The sequence below is a fragment of the Rhinopithecus roxellana genome, chromosome 1, assembly GCF_007565055.1.
Source record: "Rhinopithecus roxellana isolate Shanxi Qingling chromosome 1, ASM756505v1, whole genome shotgun sequence".
Lineage (NCBI taxonomy): Eukaryota > Metazoa > Chordata > Mammalia > Primates > Cercopithecidae > Rhinopithecus > Rhinopithecus roxellana.
Window position 1 is genome coordinate 205370736 of NC_044549.1, and position 24018 is coordinate 205394753.

At 37.0% G+C, this 24018-nt stretch overlaps 1 protein-coding gene across 9 annotated transcripts in view; it reads left to right on the plus strand.

The window, feature by feature from the left end:
- Positions 1 to 24018, plus strand: part of ATP13A3 (ATPase 13A3) — an 89322-nt gene that overhangs the window by 30677 nt on the left and 34627 nt on the right. For 7 of the 9 annotated variants that reach the window (XM_030937117.1, XM_030937121.1, XM_030937125.1 and 4 more), the window contains 14 exons: positions 1147 to 1320; positions 2010 to 2192; positions 2440 to 2510; positions 4812 to 4892; positions 5973 to 6042; positions 7562 to 7696; positions 8171 to 8243; positions 11712 to 11843; positions 13341 to 13520; positions 14006 to 14163; positions 14882 to 15070; positions 17542 to 17603; positions 20876 to 21026; positions 23355 to 23471. In XM_030937117.1, the coding sequence (XP_030792977.1) occupies positions 1147 to 1320; positions 2010 to 2192; positions 2440 to 2510; positions 4812 to 4892; positions 5973 to 6042; positions 7562 to 7696; positions 8171 to 8243; positions 11712 to 11843; positions 13341 to 13520; positions 14006 to 14163; positions 14882 to 15070; positions 17542 to 17603; positions 20876 to 21026; positions 23355 to 23471 (1776 nt within the window). The remainder of the gene's footprint in view (positions 1 to 1146; positions 1321 to 2009; positions 2193 to 2439; positions 2511 to 4811; positions 4893 to 5972; positions 6043 to 7561; positions 7697 to 8170; positions 8244 to 11711; positions 11844 to 13340; positions 13521 to 14005; positions 14164 to 14881; positions 15071 to 17541; positions 17604 to 20875; positions 21027 to 23354; positions 23472 to 24018) is intronic. The other 2 variants (XM_030937132.1, XM_030937127.1) reach the window with 2 other exon arrangements.

The following is a 24018-nucleotide window of genomic DNA, read 5'->3' on the forward strand; positions in this document are numbered from 1 at the left end:
TATGTCCAAATGTTGCATGGGACAGACAAAAGGATTATTATTTATTTGAAATTTTAATTTAAGTGGGCCCCCTGCATTTTCGTTTGTTACATCTGGCAACGCTTGTTGGGGGGGCTAACCTGAAACTATGAGACAATTTGTCAGTGGATCAAATTGATCATTCAGTGGTATTGGGACAATTAGTAAATCATTTGGGAAACAGTAAATTAAAATCTATTCATCCAGATGTACTGTGATACTCTCAATTATATCGTGCAACAGAAATAACATGTTAGTGGAAAACTAGTGAAATCCTAAAACTGAGTTTAGTTAATAGTAATACAGCAGTGTTAATCTATTGATTTTTAACAAATGTACCAGGAAATGTTAACATTAGTGAAAACTGCACAAAGGATGTCAGGAACTTCATAATATTTTTGCAACTTTTCTATAAATCTAAAATTTATCTCAAAATCAAATGTTAATTTAAAAAAAAAAGCCCACCTCTGCCAGGCGCGGTGGCTCAAGCCTGTAATCCCAGCACTTTGGGAGGCCGAGATGGGCGGATCACGAGGTCAGGAGATCGAGACCATCCTGGCTAACACGGTGAAACCCCCGTCTCTACTAAAAAATACAGAAAAAAACTAGCCGGGCGAGGTGGCAGGCGGCTGTAGTCTCAGCTACTCGGGAGGCTGAGCCAGGAGAATGGCGTAAACCCGGGAGGCGGAGCTTGCAGTGAGCTGAGATCCGGCCACTGCACTCCAGCCTGGGCGACAGAGCAACACTCCGTCTCAAAAAAAAAAAAAAAAAAGAAAAAAAAGCCCACCTCATAACAAGATAAATTCAAGAAGAATTTAAAAGATATGTAAAAATGAAATTGCAAACATTCTAGGAAAGTGTACCAAATATGAATTTACTGTATCAGTGGGAAAGAACGTATTAGGTGTAAATTAAATGTAAAATCAAAGTGTAAATACCAACAAATTTACTTAAACTATAACTGAAAATAAACTGGTCAGAAACAAAATTTAAAGGTAAATTATGGATTGGGAAAATACAGTTTATGTGACAAGACCCTAATACCTATCTGGGAAACAAAGAACTTTGGAATGTATTTGTCTGCCATAACATTTGATAATTAATCATGTGATTGCTGTGCCCATGCAGGAGATTTATGGTTACAATTTGAGTCGCTGGAAGCTTGCCATAGTTTCTTTAGGAGTGATTTGCACTGGTGGGTTTCTCCTCCTCCTCCTCTATTGGATGCCTGAGTGGCGGGTGAAAGCGACCTGTGTCAGAGCTGCAATTAAAGACTGTGAAGTAGTGCTGCTGAGGACTACTGTAAGTTTATGTGTTTACTTGTAACTGATTATTTAAGGAGTAAAACAATGTCTCTGTGTATACTTTATTCAGAATAATAGATGAAGGGAACATCGCTGCCTGGATAAAATGAGGAATGCTAATTCTAGTATTTCTAGAGGATTTGTATTTGAATTAACTATTATTATAGTGATTAGAGTTTAAAGGAATCTTAAAAGGTGATCAAATTCACGCCCTTCCTTTCATGTCTCTTATTGCCCTGAGAGATGAGATTAGATACTTGTCTATTAAGGCTACTGGTCCTTTAGGACTGTAGTCCAGATCTCAGTCACTGGGCCAGCTGCCTGTCTGCCGTGTGATGCTGATACATCTCAGCCTTTTTTCTTTTTTAAAAATCCTAACTGGAAGCATATTTTGAGAGGTTTTAAATCTAGTCCAAATATATAGGCTAATTAAGGAATTACTCATGATATTTTATGAAGTATTGATGTACTTGTCGGTAAAATAGGTCATAAAAACCATGAGCAATGGAAAGCACTTTATGTTTGAATTTAAGCATCCTCATGAAATGGTTTAATATTTAGTGAGTAAGAATGATGTTTCCTCAGTTAGAGATGAGGAAATAATGTCTTGTGAAGAATGGAAATTAAATGAAAATACAGGCAGTTTTATGTAAAATTGACTCCTTACCCTTACCCTTTCTCTTTAAGGATGAATTCAAAATGTGGTTTTGTGCAAAAATTCGCATTCTTTCTTTGGAAACTCACCCAGTTTCAAGTCCAAAATCTATGTCTAATAAGCTTTCAAATGGCCATGCAGTTTGTTTAATTGAGAATCCCACTGAAGACAATAGGCACGGGATCCGTAAATATTCACAGGCTGAATCACAGCAGGTATTGGGATCTTAATGTCAAAGTTTCTTTAAAAATCAGAATTGTTACATTTTATGCTATCATGTATATTCTATAATTTTGTGTTTGCAGTTAATGCTTGAGATAAATTTAAATGCATATAAAATATTACATATTACTATATATAATGCCATCTATAATCCTATATGTAGCTGTTAATAGAAGTAACAGATTACTTGTCACAAGTGATGATATGCTTTTTGGTGTAACATTTATTTGTGTTCCACAGATTCGTTATTTCACCCATCATAGTGTAAAATATTTCTGGAATGATACTATTCACAATTTTGATTTCTTAAAGTAAGTATCTTCCTTTTGTTTGGATTATACTTTGAATATCCTGAAACCGTTCTAGGTAGAAAAGAGTCCATTCTAGTATTCATAAAATTGCTGAGGTTTTAAATTTCTATTCACGTGTTAATTAACAACTCCCTGTTGCTGTTTGAAGGCTCATTAGCCATTTTAAAATAAGTCCCACCGCAGCTTGCACCATGGCAGCGTTTACATGAAACTTAGAATCAGTATGATGCCAAAGTCTACTGAGTCTGAGTTCTTACCTATTGCACCTCAAAGTGATTTTGAGTATACCTCATAGCCTGTATCTTAACTTAGAATATCTGGATCATTACCTGTTAGTTTACTGACACTTGGAGCCTGTGGTACTTGAGGAGTAGAGTAATAGGCAAATAGAAATTAATTTTACTATGTAAATAAAGAATGGGGCAAACTGTAGTAATTCTTTTATTTTTAATTGAGGATTTAAGTTATATAAGTACAAATTAAGATTCTATTTTATTGCTCTTAGAATGATTATTATAAATACTCATTAATATCGTTGCTTTAGAGTGCCAAAGGAATTCTTAATTTTAGCAGTAAAAAGAAAATCATGTTATGAACATCTAAAATATTCATACCTGTAGGTTTCTGTTGGAAGTAAAAAATAAAATATTCATGCCTGGATTTTTTACTCAGATACACTAAAGAATTGGAACATTCTGGAATGGGCATGGGCATTTTTACATGCCTAGTTCTAAAAACCATTCCTGATTAAGAACTATTGCCTTAAAGAAAATTGGGCCAGGCGCAGTATCTCATGCTTGTAATTCTAGCACTTGAAGAAGCCAAGGTGGGTGGATCACCTGAGGTGAGAAGTTCAAGACCAGCCTGGCCAACATGGTGAAACCCCATCCCTACTAAAAATACAAAAAACAATTAGCCGGTGCTGGTGACGGATGGCTATAATCCCAAATACTTGGGAGACTGAGGCAGGAGAATTGCTCAAACCCGGGGGGCCGGCGGTTGCAGTGCGCCAATATTGCACCACTCTGCTCCAGCCTGGGCAGAAGAGCGAAACTGCGTTTCAAAAAAACAAAGAAAATTGCCAATGGGCTGTCATTTTGTTTAAAAAAAAAAAAAAAATTTTTTTTTTTTTACTTGGCACTGGCCCCTGCTGCCTTCTGGAGAAGTCATCAAATTCAGTGGGAAGAAATGTCAAACATATTTACTGTGTGTCTTTTGCCAGCCATAGAAACTTAAAAATTTAAACTTATTCCACTGATTGCAGTGAATTATGAAGCTTAGCTTTCCTATGTGGAAAATGTGAAAAAGGATTGAAATTAAGTATATGTAAGACTCTCTTTGCTTTAGAGTTTTATAGCTGGTATCTCAGTTAAAATAAGCATAATTAAGGCATGGGGTGGTGACTCACGCCTGCTATCCCAGCACTTTGGGAGGCCGAGGCAAGTGGATCACTTGAGATCAAGAGATCGAGACCATTCTGGCCAACATGGTGAAACCCCTTCTCTACTAAAAATACAAAAATTAGCTGGGCATGGTGACATGTGCCTGTGGTCCTAGCTACTCAGGAGGCTGAGGCAGGAGAATCGCTTGAACCCAGGAGGCGGAGGTTGCAGTGAGCTGAGGTCGTGCCACTGCACTCCAGCCTGGCGGCAAAGCAAGACTCCGTCTCAAAAAAAAAAAAAAAAAAAAAAGCATAATTAAGATATTTTGGGAAAAAGTAGATATGTTAGTTGAATCCCATTTGTAATTACTACAGATTTTAGGCATTGTCTGTGACTCATAAATTCTGCACTTCAAACCAGGTATGCATTAGGGAAGGGTTTGAATTGATGCTTTTATGGAGATGGAAGACAGTGAATAGAAATTCTTAGTTTGACTCTAAAATTGAAAAGGAGAAACTGTGTAGCTAAAAAATAAAATTTTTTCATCTTTGGTTTAGAATTCTCAAGTTATACTTTATCTTAAAATTTTAAAGTTTAATTCTAGTTATTACAGCTTTGGCACAGTCTTAAGGATAATGATATTATTATATAAACTTGAGTATTTAGAGCCATCTCATCTATCCTGCAATAAATACATTGAATAGTTTTGAAGTTGGGTTTGAGACTTAGATTTGTCATTGTTTATCTTAAGAATTGGAGATTTAAAAATTCTCATTTGTTATCTCAATTTTTGTTAAGGGTTTCTAAGCATTTGTAAGGAAGTCACACCTTTATAAAATCAGGCATATAGAAAAATGAGGCGTTAAGAAATTTGGATATTTTAAACTTTGTTTAAAGTAAAAACTTTGGATTTATTTAGGGGACTGGATGAAGGTGTTTCTTGTACGTCAATTTATGAAAAGCATAGTGCAGGACTGACAAAGGGGATGCATGCCTACAGGTAATTTTTATCCAACTAAAGTTAGATCTTCTCAAAATTCCTGAAAGCAGTAGTATACATAGTCAACCCTTTACCATATAGTTGTACATATTAACAGATACTTAAATATTACAGATATAGTAGTTGAGAATTTATTGATATTTTATTTGGGTAAGACTGTCTTGTCAGTTTAAGAATTATAAAAATGTGAAAGCTGATATTTTGGAGTTGGTATCCCTGAAATTATACCATATTTCATCAGTTCCCAGGTGCACATTTTTCCACCTTTTAACATCTCTGAAATTGGGATGTGTCATAGAGTTGGTGAAGTGTCATTCTTGATCATATAATAATGGTATGGCTTACAATTGATAGTTCAAATTCACCATAATGAAAAATTGTAAATTGGGAGATGTAATCTTCTTCATAGTGTTATTCCTTGTTAAATCATAAAAATACACCAGTGTATTGCATATTTTAAAGATAAATGCCGTTTTGAAATTCAATAGGAAATTTTCTTACAGTTCTGTAGCATGTTCTTTCAAAGGGGTAGAACATAAAATTCACTCATTTAGACTTACACTTCGTAAAAGTCAAGAATTACTCTATCATATAGAAAATACTACTGTAACATAAGGAATTAAGTGGAAACATTTAAACTTTAAAAGCGTTTTCTTTTAAAGTCGAACATACAGTGTGTTGAACTAAACACTGTTAGTGCAGTATTAAAAAAATAAGATCCCTCCAATTTATTTGGTTTCTTGCAAAAAATTAATTGTAATTCAAAATTGTTAAGATCTAGTGTGTTCAAGGATGCAAAAGAGAACCTTTTGCTCACATGGTATTATAGACTAGTGGGAAAGATACTTGTCACACATAAAGATGTGAGACAAAATGAAGTTAAATGCCACCAGTATAGGTATCTACTATTGACTTCTTTGTTTTAAATTCTGTAGGTAGAGAGTTTGAATTATAGAAGACAAGTGTTTGGAGACATGAATAAGAACAGTCTGTGGTTTAAACCTTACCTAATACAGTGCCTTTCATAAATTATGCTACTATTATATAATGTAATAGTATTAATGTATTTTCCTGTTATAGAAAACTGCTTTATGGAGTAAATGAAATTGCTGTAAAAGTGCCTTCTGTTTTTAAGCTTCTAATTAAAGAGGTAAGACTATTTATTGTATATAACTCAACAGTCATGATCAATGAATTGTCAATTTGGAAAGAGTCGTGATTAAGATATTCTTGGTTTTCTTTTTCCTAACCTCTTTTTGCATATTTTTACTTGGAAGGTAAAGATGAAGAAATTTACTCTGATAGAGAAAGAATCTGGGGCATGTATTCTTAAAATTTTGTCTAGTTTTGCTTTTATTACCTGTTGAATGTCTAGCAGAGTTAGGTTCACCAATCTTCATTCTGGTTTTTGGCTAAAGCTCAAGAATTAGTTGTATTAGGTGAACACTTTCAGTAGTAGAAGTAAGATTGTTTTTCATCAGTTCCTGAGAGTGGACATGTAATGTTGCTTATGAGCATAGCACAGTGTAGTGATTAGGAATTGGAAAGCCTGATTTGTAATGTGGTTCTATCAGTAACTAGCTCTGATCTTTAGTACATTCTCTCTGTTGCTCCTTTAACTATTAACTTGGGATTAGTGTTTTCTAATTATCTCATTTGATTTCCAGGTAAAATGAGACTATATCTAACTATATCTGTATGAAAGTGCTTTGAAAAGTACAGAAGCATCAATTTTAAGACATTGGTGGGGGGGGGGTGGTTAATGAAATTGATAAAATACCATGACCTTTGGGTAGATGAAGTTCATTGCCAAGGGCTCCCTTTATCTCTTTTTCATTCAGGAATTAATACTTAGTTATTATCTTAGAGAAAGCAAAGTTACATAACTCATTAACTCACATTTGTCTTTCCTTTGGCCCCCAGTGAACTTTTGACATATAAGTAAATTTGTGTTTTGAGTTTATAATAAGCAAACATTTGTTCAGTTTCATTAAAAGTTTTTATTCTATTAGCCCAGAGCACAGTAGTTGGAAATAAATGTCCTTTATTGCCAAGGCAGATTGCAGAATAGCTAAAATCATACACTTACTAGCCTTTTCTAGCTGAGTCTATATTTGGATGGTATGAATCTAAATGGATGCCAGTAATTTAAATTAACCTTATTTAGCCAAATTATAGTTTAATAATAATAAGAGTATGATAGCACGTTGCCCTACTTTTTTTTTTTTGAGATGGAGTCTCACTCTGTCCCCCAGTCTGGAGTGCAGTGGCGCGATCTTGGCTCACTGCAAGCTCCGCCTCCTGGGTTCACACCATTCTCCTGCCTCAGCCTCCTGAGTAGCTGGGACTACAGGTGCCCGCCTCCACGCCCGGCTAATTTTTTTGTATTTTTTTAGTAGAGACAGGGTTTCACCATGTTAGCCAGGATGGTTCCATCTCCTGACCTCATGATCCGCCCGCCTCGGCCGCCCAAAGTGCTGGGATTACAGGCGTGAGCCGCCGCGCCCAGCCTGCCCTACTTTTTAGGGAAGTACATTTTGCTGTAGAATACTATGGAACTTATCCTGTACATATTTGTATCTTTTTGGTTAATTGTCAAATGAAAAGGTGGACAATCTGTATGGTCATTAATATCTCATTCAGTGTGACTTTAAAATCTTGTTTTTTAGGTTCTCAACCCATTTTACATTTTCCAGCTGTTCAGTGTTATACTGTGGAGCACTGATGAATACTATTACTATGCTCTAGCTATTGTGGTTATGTCCATAGTATCAATCGTAAGCTCACTGTATTCCATTAGAAAGGTAAGTTCAAGTTTATTATGGGTTTCACAACTCTATTTGTGTTTTGTAATAACATCTAAAGTGTGTAGAATAGTACTCGGCACAACGTAAATTCTCAATGCAGTCATTATTTTAGTTGCATGAATATGTGCTCCTTCTCCCCCTCCCTTTTTTGTTTTGCGGGGTAGGAGGTTGGGGATGGCAGGTGCTTTTTAGAGTCACGACTCTACCACTTGACTGTCTAGAGGCCATAGGGATCTGTGGTTGCTGATCACAGACTGGAATACTGGAAGGTACTGTTTTCAGGCTTATCCTGTTAAAAGTGCTTCTTGTTTTGTCTTGAACTAAAACAATGAATAATCTGAATTTCTGACTCGACATTTTATAAAGATGGAGTGATACACATTTATTGAATTAACTTATTTTTTAGCACTCTGGCTTTTTTCTTGAGTGGGTTCATATTGGCTAGTTTTTAACTTCTTTTTCCTCTTTCAGCAATATGTTATGTTGCATGACATGGTGGCAACCCATAGCACTGTAAGAGTTTCAGTTTGTAGAGTAAATGAAGGTAAGTAATTGAAGTGAATGTTGGAAGAATAAATCAAAAAAGATACCTGTTAGGCATAATGTGTGAAGTGAGCCCAAAGTTTAATACATATATATTCTCTGATTGATCAGTCGATTGAGTCAGTGTCTCTGTCACTCAGGCTGCAGTGCAAAGGCGCAATCCCAGCTTACTGCAGCCTTGACCTCCCAGACTCAAGTAATCTTCCCACTTTAGTCTCCCGAGTAGCTGGGACTACGGGTGCGTGCCACCATGCCCAGCTAATTTTTGTATTTTTTTTTTTTTTTAGAGAAAGGGTTTTGCCATGTTGCCCAGGCTGGTCTCCTGGTCTCAAAACTTCTGGGCTGAGTGATCTGCCCACCTGGGCCTCCCAGAGTTTTGGAATTACAGGTTTGAGCCACTGAACACTGTAGCTGGCCTTTTTTTTGTTTAAGTCGATGGGGTTTCACTGTTGCCTAGGCCGGAGTGCAGTGGCTCAACTTACCCTCCTGTCTCAGCTTCCCAAGTAGCTGGGACTGCAGGCTTGTGCCACCATGCCTGGCTAAATTTTTTTTTTTTTTTTTTAGAGAGGTGAGGTCTCACTGTATTGCCCATAGTCACCTTGAATTCATGGGCTCAAGAGATCCTTCTGCCTCAGTCTCCCAACGTCTTGAGATTACAGTCTTGAGCCACTCTGCCTTGCACATACATTCATTTTTTAAGAACTAAAAGTATGTATTTCAGTTCCTGAGTTTGTATCAAATTCATTTATTTATATAAAATTGTATTTTTCTTCTATGTAACAGGCACTGTGCTGGGCTCTGGGGATTCGGTGTAGAGATAACAATGATAACAGTAACAGTGAGGTGTGATAAATGCTGTGATAAGGAGAAGTCAGCCAACTTATATATTAGGAGGAGCTCATTTACTGTAGGTATCAGGGATGACATCTTTGATTAAGTGCTTTTAAGTGGTGATTATTTGAATTAGCCAAATAAGAGGTAGGTGAGAAGTTGATAAGGGGACGCTGAGAGAAGAAGAGAAGAGGGTTCTAAATACCCAGAGGCCTAGAAATTAGAGATTGTGTGGACATTGTGAGAACTGAAAGAAGAAATTTAGTATGACAAATATAGCAACTATAAATGATGGCTAGCTCTCTGAGACATGTTAGGGATTTGGGCTCAGTCCAAAAGACAGTGGAAAGCCATTGAATGGTATTATTATTATTTTATTTTATTTTATTTTATTTTATTTTATTTTATTTTATTTTTTAGATAGAGTCTCCCTCCCAGGCTGGAGTGCAGTGGCAGTCTTGGCTCACTGCAACCTCCGCCTCCCAGGTTCAAGGAATTCTTGTGCCTCAGCCTCCTGAGTAGCTGGGATTACAGGCATGTGCCACCACGCCCAGCCAGAATTTATATTTTTAGTAGAAATAGGGTGTCACCATGTTGGCCAGGCTGGTCTGGAACTCCTGGTCTCAAGTGATCCACCCGCCTTGGCCTTCCAAAGTGCTGGGATTACAGGCATGCACACCATCACACCCAGCTAATTTTTGTGTTTTTAGTGGAAACGGTGTTACCATGTTGGCCAGACTGGTCTGGTACTCTTGGCCTCAAGTGATCTGCCCGGCTTGGCCTCCCGGAGTGCTGGGATTACAGGCATGAGCCACTATGCATAGCTGCCATCGAAGGGCTTTACGCAGAGGAGTGATAAAGTACGTGCCCTTTGGAAAAAATCATTCTGGTGTCCACATTCAGACTGGTTTAAAGGAAAGTAATACTGAAGGCATGACCCCCCCCCCCCCCGCCACCCCCCGAATCAAGGTAGGGATTATGGAGATTAAAAGAAATGAGTTCGAAAGATACTGAAATGTGACTATTGAACAGGATTTACCTCATTGTATGTGAGGCCATGGAATGGTGTCTGGCTAGGTGGATGGATGTTGGTGCTATTTAGTTAAATAGGAAACTCTGGAAGAGAAGCAGACTGGTAAGAAGGGTAATGTTTTGGACATGTAACTTGTCTGGCAAGATGTTGAAGAGGTAAAGGAGGCAGCGCAGCATCATGGGCCTTGGAGGCAGAAGCCGCTTTGATTTACTCAGAACACCCAATCAGTCTCCATTTTCTTGACTCAAACTACACCCAAGAGATTGCTTCCTTCCCTGTGCTTCCTGGCCACCTGCTACTCTAGCTGGGAAGATCTGCCTCCCTTAGTTGAAGTCTAAGATGTGTAGCTTACTGATGCCTCTCCTCTTCTTGTTCTGCTGTTGCTGAAGATACTGGGGACACCAGGGCAGACACTATTGAACTTGAATCTTCCTTTCTCACTCTGTATGGTCTTACATATCATCGATACCTTGTTTTCTGGTACACCTAAAAGGAGTAGAACTTCCAAGTGGCATTTAAAAGCTTTAAGAAAAGTCAAATTTTTACTTTTTTCTTCCCATCTGAGGAATGTTCTATTTTCTTTTTAAAGAAAAACCGAATTTTTAAAAGAAGGGATCTTAGTTTTTAAATGAAGATCGATATATCTACTGTGTACTAAATGTCATTCTTTAAAAGTTTTTCCCTCATAATTTAGTAAATTACTTCCTTTTTTAAAAGAAGGAAAGAGTATTTGTCTTCCAGGCTAACATCACGAACAATAGATTTCTTCTCATCCATCTCCATTTATAAACTAGTGTGACTGTCTTCTGAGCACAGTATTAAACTTGGGCAGGGAGAGGGAGGGTGTTAGAGAATGAGAGGAAAAGAGAGAGAATACCTACATATAAGGTGACTCTAAAGAAAACCTTTTTACCCTTTGGAAGATCTTTTCATTTTCATTTTTCTTTTTTTCAAACACCAACTCGACCAGAGGGAAGATCTTTTAAAAAAGTGTTTCACTAACTTAAATTTGTAAGGAGATAATGAACTAGATAAAATATACAGTGTTTAATTTATTTAATGAATTTACTCATGTTTAAAATAATATCTAAAAAGAGTAATTTAGGAATATTGAGGAGGCAGTGAGACTTGAAGGTTGTAAATACTGGCAGTGAGAGAAGGACTATAGATACGCTGTTGAAAAGAAAATGTGCTCAGTTTTCTAGTGCTTCCTTCTGTTTTCAGGGGATTATAGAAATCTGAATTTGTTTGTCCTGTTTCACAGGAATCTCCTTTGTGTACTCTTCGTGTCTCTTCCTTAGGCTAATAGTCAACATTTATCATGGACAGTTATCATGAATGTTGAAACACACTCACTCGCTTCGTCAGAGGGTACTTGGCATCACCTGTGCACAGTTGGTATCCTGGCGGGAGACTAGCTGACACACCATGCTTTTGTTAGCCTACTAATCTTATTTGTTAAAACTTGCCATTTATTGGATTTTTCTATTTTGCCCCATTACATTATTAACTTCTTATTGAGATCAGATGACTTCTGAATAGTATTTGCTGTATTTTTCCAAAGTAAAGAATATCTTTTTCAGATTTTTCTTTCTTTAAATTCAGAAATAGAAGAAATCTTTTCTACCGACCTTGTGCCAGGAGATGTCATGGTCATTCCATTAAATGGGACAATAATGCCTTGCGATGCTGTACTTATTAATGGTACCTGCATTGTAAATGAAAGCATGTTAACAGGTAAACTAAATGAGTAAATATCAACATGAGTTGTTTATGATCTATCATGACTAAGTAGTCACTGATTAAGCCTTTTCAAAATTAGCTATATCATTTGTGTCTTTACTCATGAGTATGTTGGATATTAGAGATTTAAAATTCTGAGTAGACCAAATTCTGCATTATACTCAGCTGCAATATACTAGATACTGTGCTATAGTATTGGTCACATCTCTTGGCCTGACTCTGGCTACTCTTTGGACCCTAGGAAATGGTTTATGGTTAGGGAAGTGGAAAGAAGGCCTCTTCCCACAGAGAATGTGGCATACAGTATTTGGTTCCCCATTTGAAATGTAAAAAGTGGGAATAAAGAAAGATTTTTATATTTTTCTTGAACTGGGGAGATACAGACTTTAAAATGACTTCCCTTTGGAAATTCATGGTCTTGAGATAGAGCTTGATTTTTTTTTTGTTTGTTTGTTTGTTTGTTTTTTTTTTTGAGACAGAGCCTTTTTCTGTCACTCAGGATGGAGAGCAGTGGTGCGATCTTGGCTCACTGCAGCCTTCGCTACCAGGTTCAAGCAAATCTTATGCCTCAGCCTCCCGGGTAGCTGGGACTAACAGGTGTGTGCCACCATGCGTGGCTAATTTTTGCATTTTTAGTAGAGACAGGGCTTTACCATGTTGGCCAGGCTGGTTGCAAACTCCTGGCCTCAAGTGATCCATCCACCTTGGCCTCCCAAAGTGTTGGGATTACAGGCGTGAGCCACTGTGACTGTCCAAGATCTTATTTCAATCGTGTGAGTTTTTTTTTTAATTGTCATAGTCTGGTTAGAAAATGATTTATATGTAATACATTTTGAAACTGTTAAGTCATGTCTTAAAACACACAAACACACACATGTCTCACAAACTTTTACATATCTGATACACATGCCTTCTTTGAAGCAAGAAATGTGAATGCTACAGAGAATTAATTTTAAAAAGAATTTGACTGTGGTTGAGAGAACCACCATGTTACTCATTTCCACATCTCTTTTTTGCCTGTCTTTTCTGTTCTCTCTCTGTGTGTGTGTGTATGTGTGTGTGTTTGTGTGTGTGTGTATGTGTGTGTAGGGGTGGGTCAGGGGTAGGCCCTCACATCTCTTTTGTACAGTGCTCTCCACTGTTACCATTAGTTCTTAGAGATAAGAAAACAGGTGCATGGACTATAGCAACTACTTATCTTTTTTGAAATTATTTGAAACTGAACAACACAACTGTTTCTAAATATAAACAAATACTACCTTTGAGCCACAAATCACTTTCTGGAATTACTGTGAGAGATAATATTTGATACATCTCTGTGAGGAAACTGGTAGACAAAAAATTAAGTCATGTTATCCACATATACAACTCTTAGTGATTATTGTAAACAGTATAGTAGCATTTAAAATATTTAACAATATTTTTTGGTGTTTGATACTGATTCCTGTGCTTTCGTTTAATAATCTGCAAACTGTTTTTTTTTTTTTAAAGGAGAAAGTGTTCCAGTGACAAAGACTAACTTGCCAAATCCTTCGGTGGATGTGAAAGGAATAGGAGATGAATTATATAATCCAGAAACACATAAACGACATACTTTGTTTTGTGGGACAACTGTTATTCAGACTCGTTTCTACACCGGAGAACTCGTCAAAGCCATAGTAGTTAGAACAGGTAAGAAACCTCTTAATTAATCTCTTTTTGCATGTTTCAGCGTATTTGATACCTACTGAATGTTTAAAAAGAGATTCTCGGCCAGGCGCGGTGGCTCACGCCTGCAATCCCAGCACTTTGGGAGGCCGAGACGGGCGGATCACGAGGTCAGGAGATCGAGACCATCCTGGCTAACACGGTGAAACCCCGTCTCTACTAAAAATACAAAAACTAGCCGGGCGAGGTGGCGGCGCCTGTAGTCCCAGCTACTCGGGAGGCTGAGGCAGGAGAATGGCGTGAACCCGGGAGGCGGAGCTTGCAGTGAGTCGAGATTGCCAAGATTTTATCACTGCCTGAGCGACAGAGCGAGACTCCATCTCAAAAAATAAATAAATAAATAAATAAATAAATAAATAAATAAATAAATAAATAAAAGAGATTCTGTTATGGGAGATAATTCTCATTTTCTTATAAAAATATAAATAATTCTTTTCTTTTCTTGATAGGATTTAGTACTTCCAAAGGACAGCTTGTTCGTTCCATATTGTATCCCAAACCAACTGATTTTAAACTCTACAGAGATGCCTACTTGTTTCTACTATGTCTTGTGGCAGTTGCTGGCATTGGATTTATCTATACTATTATTAACAGCATTTTAAATGAGGTATATATGTGGGACTCTTAATAGGGTTTGAACCTCAATTGTTTATCACATGCGGCTACTGAGGATTTGAAATGTGGCTAGTGAGAATGAGGAACTGAAATTTTAAACTAATTTAATTTTAATTAATTTAATGCTAACACAGTCATGAGACTAGTAGCTATGATATTAGAAAGTTCAGCTATAGAACATTTCCATTGTAAAGGACACTTCTTTTGGATGGCTCTGGTTTAGATGGTCTTTTACTTGGTCTTGTGACTTTAAAAAAAAAAACCCACATACTCACCAAAAACTTTATTTTCTCTTTTTTACCTCTGAGATGTAATATACAGTGTTAAAATGAGTTTTGATTATTTAATTGAAGGCACCGCTGGTCAGAAGTGGAGACTGGCACAGTAAGGTGTGTGCATGCTGAGTCAATATCTGATAAAGCTTGTTGACCGGCTTTGAAGTGTGTCATGTGTGAAGTATGTAGTGCTATGAAAATGAGATAAGTTTCTTTTGAAAGTAGCTGTCATTCTATAATCCATTGAGCTTTTTTATTTTGCAGAAATACCTGAAGAAAAAATTATAAATGGTTAATAGATATGTATATACACACACATACATAAAAATGAAATCCACAATTGAAAATGACTTACAGATTTTCACTAAAGAAATACCCATATTAAATCAGCAAATAATACTGGAGGTTTGACATTTATTTTTGTGTTAATTGTAGGTACAAGTTGGGGTCATAATTATCGAGTCTCTTGATATTATCACAATCACTGTGCCCCCCGCACTTCCCGCTGCAATGACTGCTGGTATTGTGTATGCTCAGAGAAGACTGAAAAAAATCGGTATTTTCTGTATCAGTCCCCAAAGAATAAATATTTGTGGACAGCTGAATCTTGTTTGCTTTGACAAGGTTGGTTCAGTTTAATAGTTACTTTCAAAGGTTACATTATAGCATTTAAATATTTAGATCAATGTTTTTTATTTTCTTTGTCACAAATTTGCACACATTCTGTCATGTTCCTCTGATTTTCCTTTTCCTCAACTTACTTGGTATATGCATCGTATTTCTATACCATAAGTTGTCACTTAACATTACTGATAGGTTCTTGGAAACTGCAACTTTCAATGAAATGAAACCAGTTTTACCATAGGCTACTTGATACAAATGCGATTTCAGTTCCTATGCCATATTTTGGTAACAGAAAATCACCAAACTTCTAAATAAGGATCTAAAACACTTGTGATACTAATCATTGAAATAAATATGAGCTATACATTCATTTAAGAAAGAAATAAAAACAAGTAAGGTAATTATTTACCCAGTTGTTTTATTTTAGGCTCATGGGTAGCGGGAGCCTATCTCAGCAACTGGTGGAACAAGGCAGGAACCAGCCCTAGACAGGATGCCATCGTATCACAGAGTGTACTCACACTCACTGAGACTGAGAGCATTCAAATATGCTGGTTCACTTAACTTGCATAGCTTTGAATGTGGGAGGAAACCGAAGTACCTGGAGTGAAACCCACGTAGACAGGGAGAGAACATGCAAACTCCATGTAGATAGTAGTCACGGCTGGGCCTCAGCTCTCCCCACCACTGGCCCCCATCATGTTATAAAAAACGAACAAAACAGTGGTATTTGAGGACATGCTGTATTTCTTATTTTCTCAAGTTTTAATACTTTGGATATTGCTTATTTGCTCAGAGCTGCAGTTAACTTGATTATATCCAGAATTAGGCCCAGTAGTACTACTAGTAGTAATAGTAAAGATTATGTGATCTTTAATTTTTTGGATAGTAATTCTTATTTAACACAATAGGTTCCATACACATATATTTATATATTATGATTTTATTGGCTTGTAAGTGTGTATGTTTAGATGTTTAGTATTTGCGGTATGATTTTATTGAATATGTCTCAGAATTATGAAGATCACTGATTTTATGTGAAAATGACAAATTATGTACCTGTGTGAAGTATAACTTGCCTCTTAGAAAGGTTTCTCCTCTCGGCCGGGCGCGGTGGCTCAAGCCTGTAATCCCAGCACTTTGGGAGGCCGAGACGGGTGGATCACAAGGTCAGGAGATCGAGACCATCCTGGCTAACACGGTGAAACCCCGTCTCTACTAAAAAATACAAAAAACTAGCCAGGCGAGGTGGCGGGCACCTGTAGTCCCAGCTACTCGGAGGCTGAGGCAGGAGAATGGCGGAAACCCGGGAGGCGGAGCTTGCAGTGAGCCCAGATTGCGCCACTGCACTCCAGCCTGGGCGACAGAGCAAGACTGTGTCTCAGAAAAAAAAATGAAAGATTTCGCCTTTCCTGAGCTGGAATTTTCTTTAAGGTTTTCTGAGAATTAAACTTTGACCAAAAAATCTTCTGTCAAACTTTCTGGGTAATTGATGTGATACGAGTTTGATTTTTGTGCATTTCATTATTACAGAAAAAATGGGAAACATGCTCTGTTAGAAAAAAATATGTCACATACTGCCATGATTATTTCATATTTATCTGTTCAAAAAATTTCACTTATGCGTGTCTTTTTTGGAAACTGCACTAAATTTTTTAAACAGACAAAAGTGGAGAAAAGATGCATGTATAATAAACCCTCATTTACTCATTACCCAGCTTTATCAGTTATTAACACATTGTCCATCTTATTTTATCTATCTGCTCATTTTGAAGGGGACAACATCAGACAAATTATTTCACCCATAACTCCCTCAATATGTGTGTAGAGGATAAGATACTTAAAATACCACTATCCCATTGAACAGAATTAACAGTTCTTTAGTTTTTCTAATATCCAGTTGAAATTTCCTCAAATCTCAAATTTTTACTAATTGATTTTTCAGTCAGAATCCAAATAGGGATTGCATTGCTTACAATTAACATGTAACATTTGCCTTTACTTGCCCCTTATCTCCAATTATTTTGTTGAAGAAACCAGGTCATTTACCTTGTGGATTTGGCCAGTTACTTCCTCCTGATAGACTTTAACCTGTTCCTCTTGGCTCTCCCTGTACAGTAATCCTTCCTTCCTTTATGGGCATCCTTTATTGATTGATAAGATAGGTTAATTGATGCATCCTTCCATTGATTTTTTTTTGATAGTATAAGCACATAAATATATACCCCTCTTTCCCCTTATGTAGGAGACTTGTGAGCATTGTTTGCACCCCCTTTCCCACTTTAGCCGTATGTCCTGGAAGCCATTCTCTATCAGGGATCTCACCTGTTTCTTTTTTTAACTCTGTAGAACTCCATCATGTTATATGTAGCATAGTTTCTAATGCTGTGTGGTGGTTTTTTATTTTTCTCTTTTGGGTTTTTTTGAGGCATCATCCATACTTTGTGCATATGTGCTTTTTTGTTTTTTAGACTGGAACTCTAACTGAAGATGGTTTAGATCTTTGGGGGATTCAACGAGTGGAAAATGCACGGTAAATATTAGTTAGACTTGATAGTTTATTAGTTTATTTTTAATATTGTATCATATGCAACATTCAAACATAAAGGAAGTAATGTAATAGACAACTATGTACCCACACCAGGATTAAACTGTGGACATGTTGCCATATTTGCTTCAGATCTCTTCCTTTAAAAGATTAAAATATTATAGAAATTGCCAAAGTCCCACTCTATCCCTTCCCCAGTTCCTGCTGCAATTCTGAAATTATTTTTGCGTATTTTATATTTTTTCTAAGTATAAATCTATAAATAAGTATCCATGAATGATATACTGTACATATGTTTTGCTGCTTTTTTCCCCTCTCTAAATGTTGTTTTCAGGATTTATCCATGTTGATATGTGCAGATCTAGTTTATCAATTTTAACTGCTCTGTCTTATTCCATTGTATGATTAAACTTTGTCTGACCTTCTACTAAGGGACAATTCTGTTTTTTCTTCTTTTTTCTCTGCACTGTTACAAATGGTGCTGCAATTAAAGTTCTTACACACAACTCCTTGAAGGCATGTGGCTGAGTTTCAGTATGCTAGATTCCTGTCAATGGAAATGCTGGGCCAGAGCATGGGCACAGCTTCAGCTTACTTCTACTTTATCTTTCAGTGGATAAAGATCTTTTTGCTCCACATTCTTGCCAAACTTAATATTGTCAGACTTGTAATTTTTGCCAGATGGATGGATATGAGTATTACATTGTGGTTTTACTTACATTCTTCTCGTTTCTTATAAAATTGAGCATCTTTTCACATTTTTGGAGGGAGGGTCATTTAGCATTTTTCTGTGTATTGTGTGTTTATATCCTCATGTGAAGTCTATCTTACTCATTTGTTAGCGGTCTTTTTTATTTTCTGGATAGTAATCTTTTTCAATACTGTGTGTTGAAAATTATCCCACTAGTCTCTGGCTCATCTCTTTACTTTTGTTTCTGTTGCTTTTTGAAGCTCAAAAGTTTTACTTTGGTAGTTTTGTTTATGTCTTCACTCCGCCCCAAAAGTCTGCTAAATTTTGGTTTATATAGCTTGAGAGACAGTATTGTTTGGCTAATGTAATTTCAAGACTTGTTATGTCTTGGAAAATAGTATGTCACATTGCGACCTTTCTTATCCCTAGTAGTGCATGTTGCCTTCAATTCTCTCTTGTCTTATAACTATGTAGCTCTATACCAGCTTTCTTTTGCCTGATGTTTGCCTAGTATGTGTTTTGTCACCTGTTTACTTTTCAATCTTTCTGTGCCATGATGTGCACATTTATTCAGATATATTTGAAATTATTTCTACCATTGCTCCCCCAATTTACATACACATTTTCATATTCTCATTTTCTCTCCTTTTCTCAGTTTATGCATCCTAATCTTAACACTGCTTGTTCTTACATTATCAATATTTATACTTAAAGTTCATGGGTGTCAATACTGCCTTTTAACCAACCCCCTGCCCCCCAAAACAAACCTATGGACTGTAAAATACTTTTGGTTATTCTCCTCTATTCCTATATGTATTTGTTGCATAATATTTTCTGATTATGATTTTGGTCTTACATATTCTGCATGCTTAGATTTACCTAGGTATACAAATGACCATTGCATCTTGTATAAATTGCCGTCTTCTGTAACTACATTCATTTGCTTTGTTTCACTGTCGCTGTTTTCTTTTTTTTTTTTTTTTTTAGTGAAGGCGAGTTTATTAAGAAAGTGAAGGACTAAAGAATGGCTCCTCCACAGGCAGAGCAGCCCACTGTCACTCTTGGGTGGTCGCGTAACTGTACAGATTTCTAGGTTTGACACTTGTGTTCGCTCAGTACTTTGAACATGTGATTTCATTTCTCTTAATACCTCTTGTTAATTGGTACTGATAAATCTTAGTCTCTTTAGTAATCTTTTTTCTCTCTGGTGGCTTGAAGAATATTTCTTCACCCTTAATTTCTGCAGATTCACCGTGATCTTTTTATTTGTGTGTACAGGATTCATGAAGCTTCTTGATTTCATGTATTCATGTTTTTCATAAATTCTGGAAAATTTTCAGGCCTTTTTTACTTCTATTACGGCCTTTTCCTTGTGTTTTGTTTTTCTCTCCTTCTGGGAATCCTAACCATGTGTTGGACGAGACAGTTTACTTAGTCCTTCCCAAGTCTGCTCCCACCCCCACTCTCGCATTTACAGTGTCTTATTCTTTTTCTAAGTCTAATTTTAAAATGCCCTTTTTGCGTTCTTTCAGATTTGCCATTCTGTTATCTTAAACTTACGGGATTCTTTATTTTTTTTATTTTAAAAGTAGGGATGGGTGTCTCGATATATTTCCCAGGCCGGTTTTGAACTCCTGGCCTCAAATGATCCTCCTGCCTCAGCCTCCCAAAACGCTGGGATGACAGGCATCAGCCACTGTGCCTGGCCAAATTTATAGGATTCTAATTCTGTCTTTGTTATGTCTGTTGACACTCTTGGTGAATTGCTTGCTAGCACATCTTTAAATTATGGACTCATTCTTAACAGAATTTTTCTTTGAGCTCCCCTCTGGAGAAGTTCTGACTTTGCTTGGCTAAGAGCCCCAGTGGTAATCAACGGTGTCATACAGGCTTTAACTGACCTCCTGTGTTTCAATCCTTGCTCTGCTACTTATGGGCTGTGTAACCTGGGACAAGTCACTTAAACACCCTGCTTCAGTTTTCTCATCTATAATGGGGGTAATAAAACGCCTTTGTATAGTGTGAGGATAATGGGTCAATAAATTTAAAGTTCTTAGAATAATGCCTGGTTCATAGTAAATATTATGCAGGTATTAGCTATTTTCTTGGACTTTGGGTGAGGAAATAGACAAGCTTATTCATAATTAATGCCTTTAGGTCTGTGGGTGAATTTTTTCTTGTCAGCCTTTTTCCCAAGAGTGTGTAGCTCTTCAAGAGTACTGACTTTCCTGAGTCAGAGGGATCCTTTCAGTACCAGCTTCCCACTTTGCATGGGGCCAAACTTGGTTTCCTGTCCTTTTATGGGTGTTAAATCCCAAGTTCTTAGTTGACTGAGGTGGCCTCCTGCCTTCATCCCCTCAGCAGCCATAGCATCAGCTCAAGTTCCTTACCCCTCTGGTTTTCTTTTCCTGGTATTTCTAGCACTTGGCAGTTTCTCTTTCTTAGAAGCTCAGTTTGGGATTTAAAATATATATATTTTTAAAATTACAAAACCAGAAAAGCCCTATTAGAATATTATCTTGAATCTTAGGATTTATGAAACTAATTCAATGTATCTTCTGCTTAGATTTCTTTCACCAGAAGAAAATGTGTGCAATGAGATGTTGGTAAAATCCCAGTTTGTTGCTTGTTTGGCTACTTGTCATTCACTTACAAAAATTGAAGGAGTGCTTTCTGGTGATCCACTTGATTTGAAAATGTTTGAGGCCATTGGATGGGTAAGTCAAATATTTTAAAATACAAAGAACTTTAGGAAAATAATAGTTAAAAATTAAATTACCTCATGGAAGGATTATTTCTGCTTTTTGTTTTAATGACAGTCTATCTTGTACCCTAAAAGGAACTATGTAATTTCTAAAGCGATATCACCAGAGAAATATTTTTAAAATCGTGCAAAAGTAACTTTTCGTTAACCCATTTAGTACTCCTTTAATAGAGGTTGACCAGCTCAGGCGCCTGCTTTGTGTTTGAGATAAACCAGGGGTCAGCAACTTGGGGCGGTAGAGCAGAGCCAGTAAGATGATCTTAACTGACACAATTTCTTGGCCACAGGCAAAGGAGTATAAAGTCCTATGTCTTCATTGTTCTTTTTTACCTGTCTTTTGTTTACTGTGTCCACACACATGCACATGTTTTTGTTTGTTCATAACTTCCTTCTCTTTTTGCCATTGGTACTTTTAATTTCTGAGTGCCTGCTTATGTTCTCTGGTTGTTACCACTTTACAGCATTCAGTTCTTCTTTTATAAACACAAAGTTCATTTTTAGAGTTCCGTTCTGGCTTCTTAATTATTTATTTATTTTCTCTGGGGTTACGGTCTCCTCTGGCCCCCACCCCATGCTTGGTGTCTCTCCTTCATGCTTTTGGTTTTCGTTGTACATCTGGATGGCACTTTTTTACTATAAAAATGAAGATCTGACTTGGTAATTCTGCATAGCTGCAGTGAGCTACTTATACTTTTACCCTTGCCCATATGTATGTTAGTGTTTCTGAGAAGTGTCTCTCTGATCGGGAAGGCTTGTTGGGGGGTGGGGGGTGGTGCTTGCTGTTTGTCTAGTGGGGTCTTATCGACAGGGGTTCTTAAAGTTTCAAAGGAATAGTTTCAGAGTTAGCCTTTCCGATACTTTCCTCACCCATTCTCACCATGCTGGCACATGTGGAGCTTTGTACTCTGGAATCCTCACCCTCATGTTAGAAGCCTTTGCTCCTGTCAGACATTCAGTTTATGTCTCTGGAGGAGGACTCCCTAGTTTTTTGTTTGGCTTTCTTTAGCTCAGCTATTCTGGCTGATAAATGTTCCTGCCTCACCTGGTATCTTGTGTTTTTTCTGGTCTACTGTTTCGTTCCCCTTTGTATCCATCCATAGGTTTCAGTTTGCCCTTTGTTTCCATATTTGAAATCCCTTCCTTCAGGTTGTTTTCTGTTTACATTTACCGCATCCTCCCTCCCTCTTCCCTGCCTCCTCAACCCCCTCCCTCCCTCCCCACATTTTGAAAGGGAGGGAGGGAGAGGTGACTGGATAAGTGCTCCATCTGCCAACTACTGAAAGTCCATGGTAAACACTCTTGACATTTAATTCCAAAAAGGAGGCCTCACTTCATTTGTAGAGAGAATAACAAAAATGGGCTGATTTATCTTTCTTCTCTAAACTTTTCTCCAACTGAATAGATTTTCAGTAGATTTAGTGTTCAGTGTTGGTGGATCTTCAAAGAAATTGATTAAGAAGATTTGTATAATGGCATATTTCATTGGCCTTGAGTTGCTTTGATGCTTGATCCTACCAGAGCTTACTTATCAATGAAATGGTTTCACATAGCCAGTCACAACTGTGACTTGATGTGATTGATGTCATATGATACAAGATGCATCCCAATTTTAGAGATGTTAAGATACGAAAAAAGTGTCTTAGAATTGTACAAAATTGACTAATTTTTCACAGTTCCCTATCATTTTCTCATTTATTGATCCCACTAGTTATAGTGTGTGTTTAATATAGGTTTTTCTTTGAAAGTTTTTCACCAAAAAAAGGTTCTTCAAAGTAGTAGCTTAACTAGAAGTATTCAAGCTGAAAAACTCTAAACTCACATCTTTGTACTGTAGCCCGTTCTTGGCCCAGTGGTTCTGCTAACCATATCTGAGCTCTGTGCACTTTTGAATCCTTTCTTGGTAGCAGAAGGGAATCACTGGATGAGACTGAAAATTCTGGGGACTGCAAGACCTTTTGTCTTTTGCAGAGCTAGTCTCTAAACCCAACAAGTTGTAAGAGTGAAGCGAGATAAGTTTCTGTTTCTTTATTCTGCTTCTAACCCTGAATGAAGCAACCGTTCTCCCATGGGTTGCTAGCTATCTAACTCAACATCTTTGTTCATATTTTCTTTTACTTATGTTAGTGATCCAGTAGTGCTCTTCTGTTCCTTGGACATACATTTTTTTTTAATTATTGAAAATGGCCATAATGTTCCATTTAAAAATGGAACCATGAATTCAATTTTATGAAGCAGTGCTTGAATGGTTGTTTTTTTGTTTTGTTTTGTTTTTTCTCCCCAGATTCTGGAAGAGGCAACTGAAGAAGAAACAGCACTTCATAATCGAATTATGCCCACAGTGGTTCGTCCTCCCAAACAGCTGCTTCCTGAATCTACCCCTGCAGGAAACCAAGAAATGGTGAGAAATCACTTAAAGCTAAATAAAACTGTTGGTGGTTACTTATATTTATTTTTAAATTTTTATTTTTTATAGAGACAAGGTCTTGCTATGTTGCCCAAGCTGGTCTCAAACTCCTGGGCTCAAGTGATCCCCCACCTTGACCTCCCCAGGTGCTGGGATTACAGGTGTGAGCCACCGCCCCCAGCCTGCTTACTTACATTTCATTCTCATTTTGAAATGTTGCTAGAAGAGGAAGTCACAAGTCCTTTATTTAACTCTTATGCAGAGATAGGAATATTTTAACTGCGTTTCTCAGAAACTACACCTCTATGTTGAGATTTAATTTTCAGTCCTATCACTTTTCCTTCCTATTTACTGAGCAGCTTAGTGCCTTGTGATTTATACAGCTGGTGGTTAATCCTCTTAAATTGCATCTGTATTCCTAGAATTTAATAAAAAGTATGTATGAAAGGCTTTACTTTCAGGTGAATTTTCAAATATATTCCCCTTAGTTTATTATTGTTTTTTAAGTTACCTGAAAATTTTTTTACATGTATAACTATTA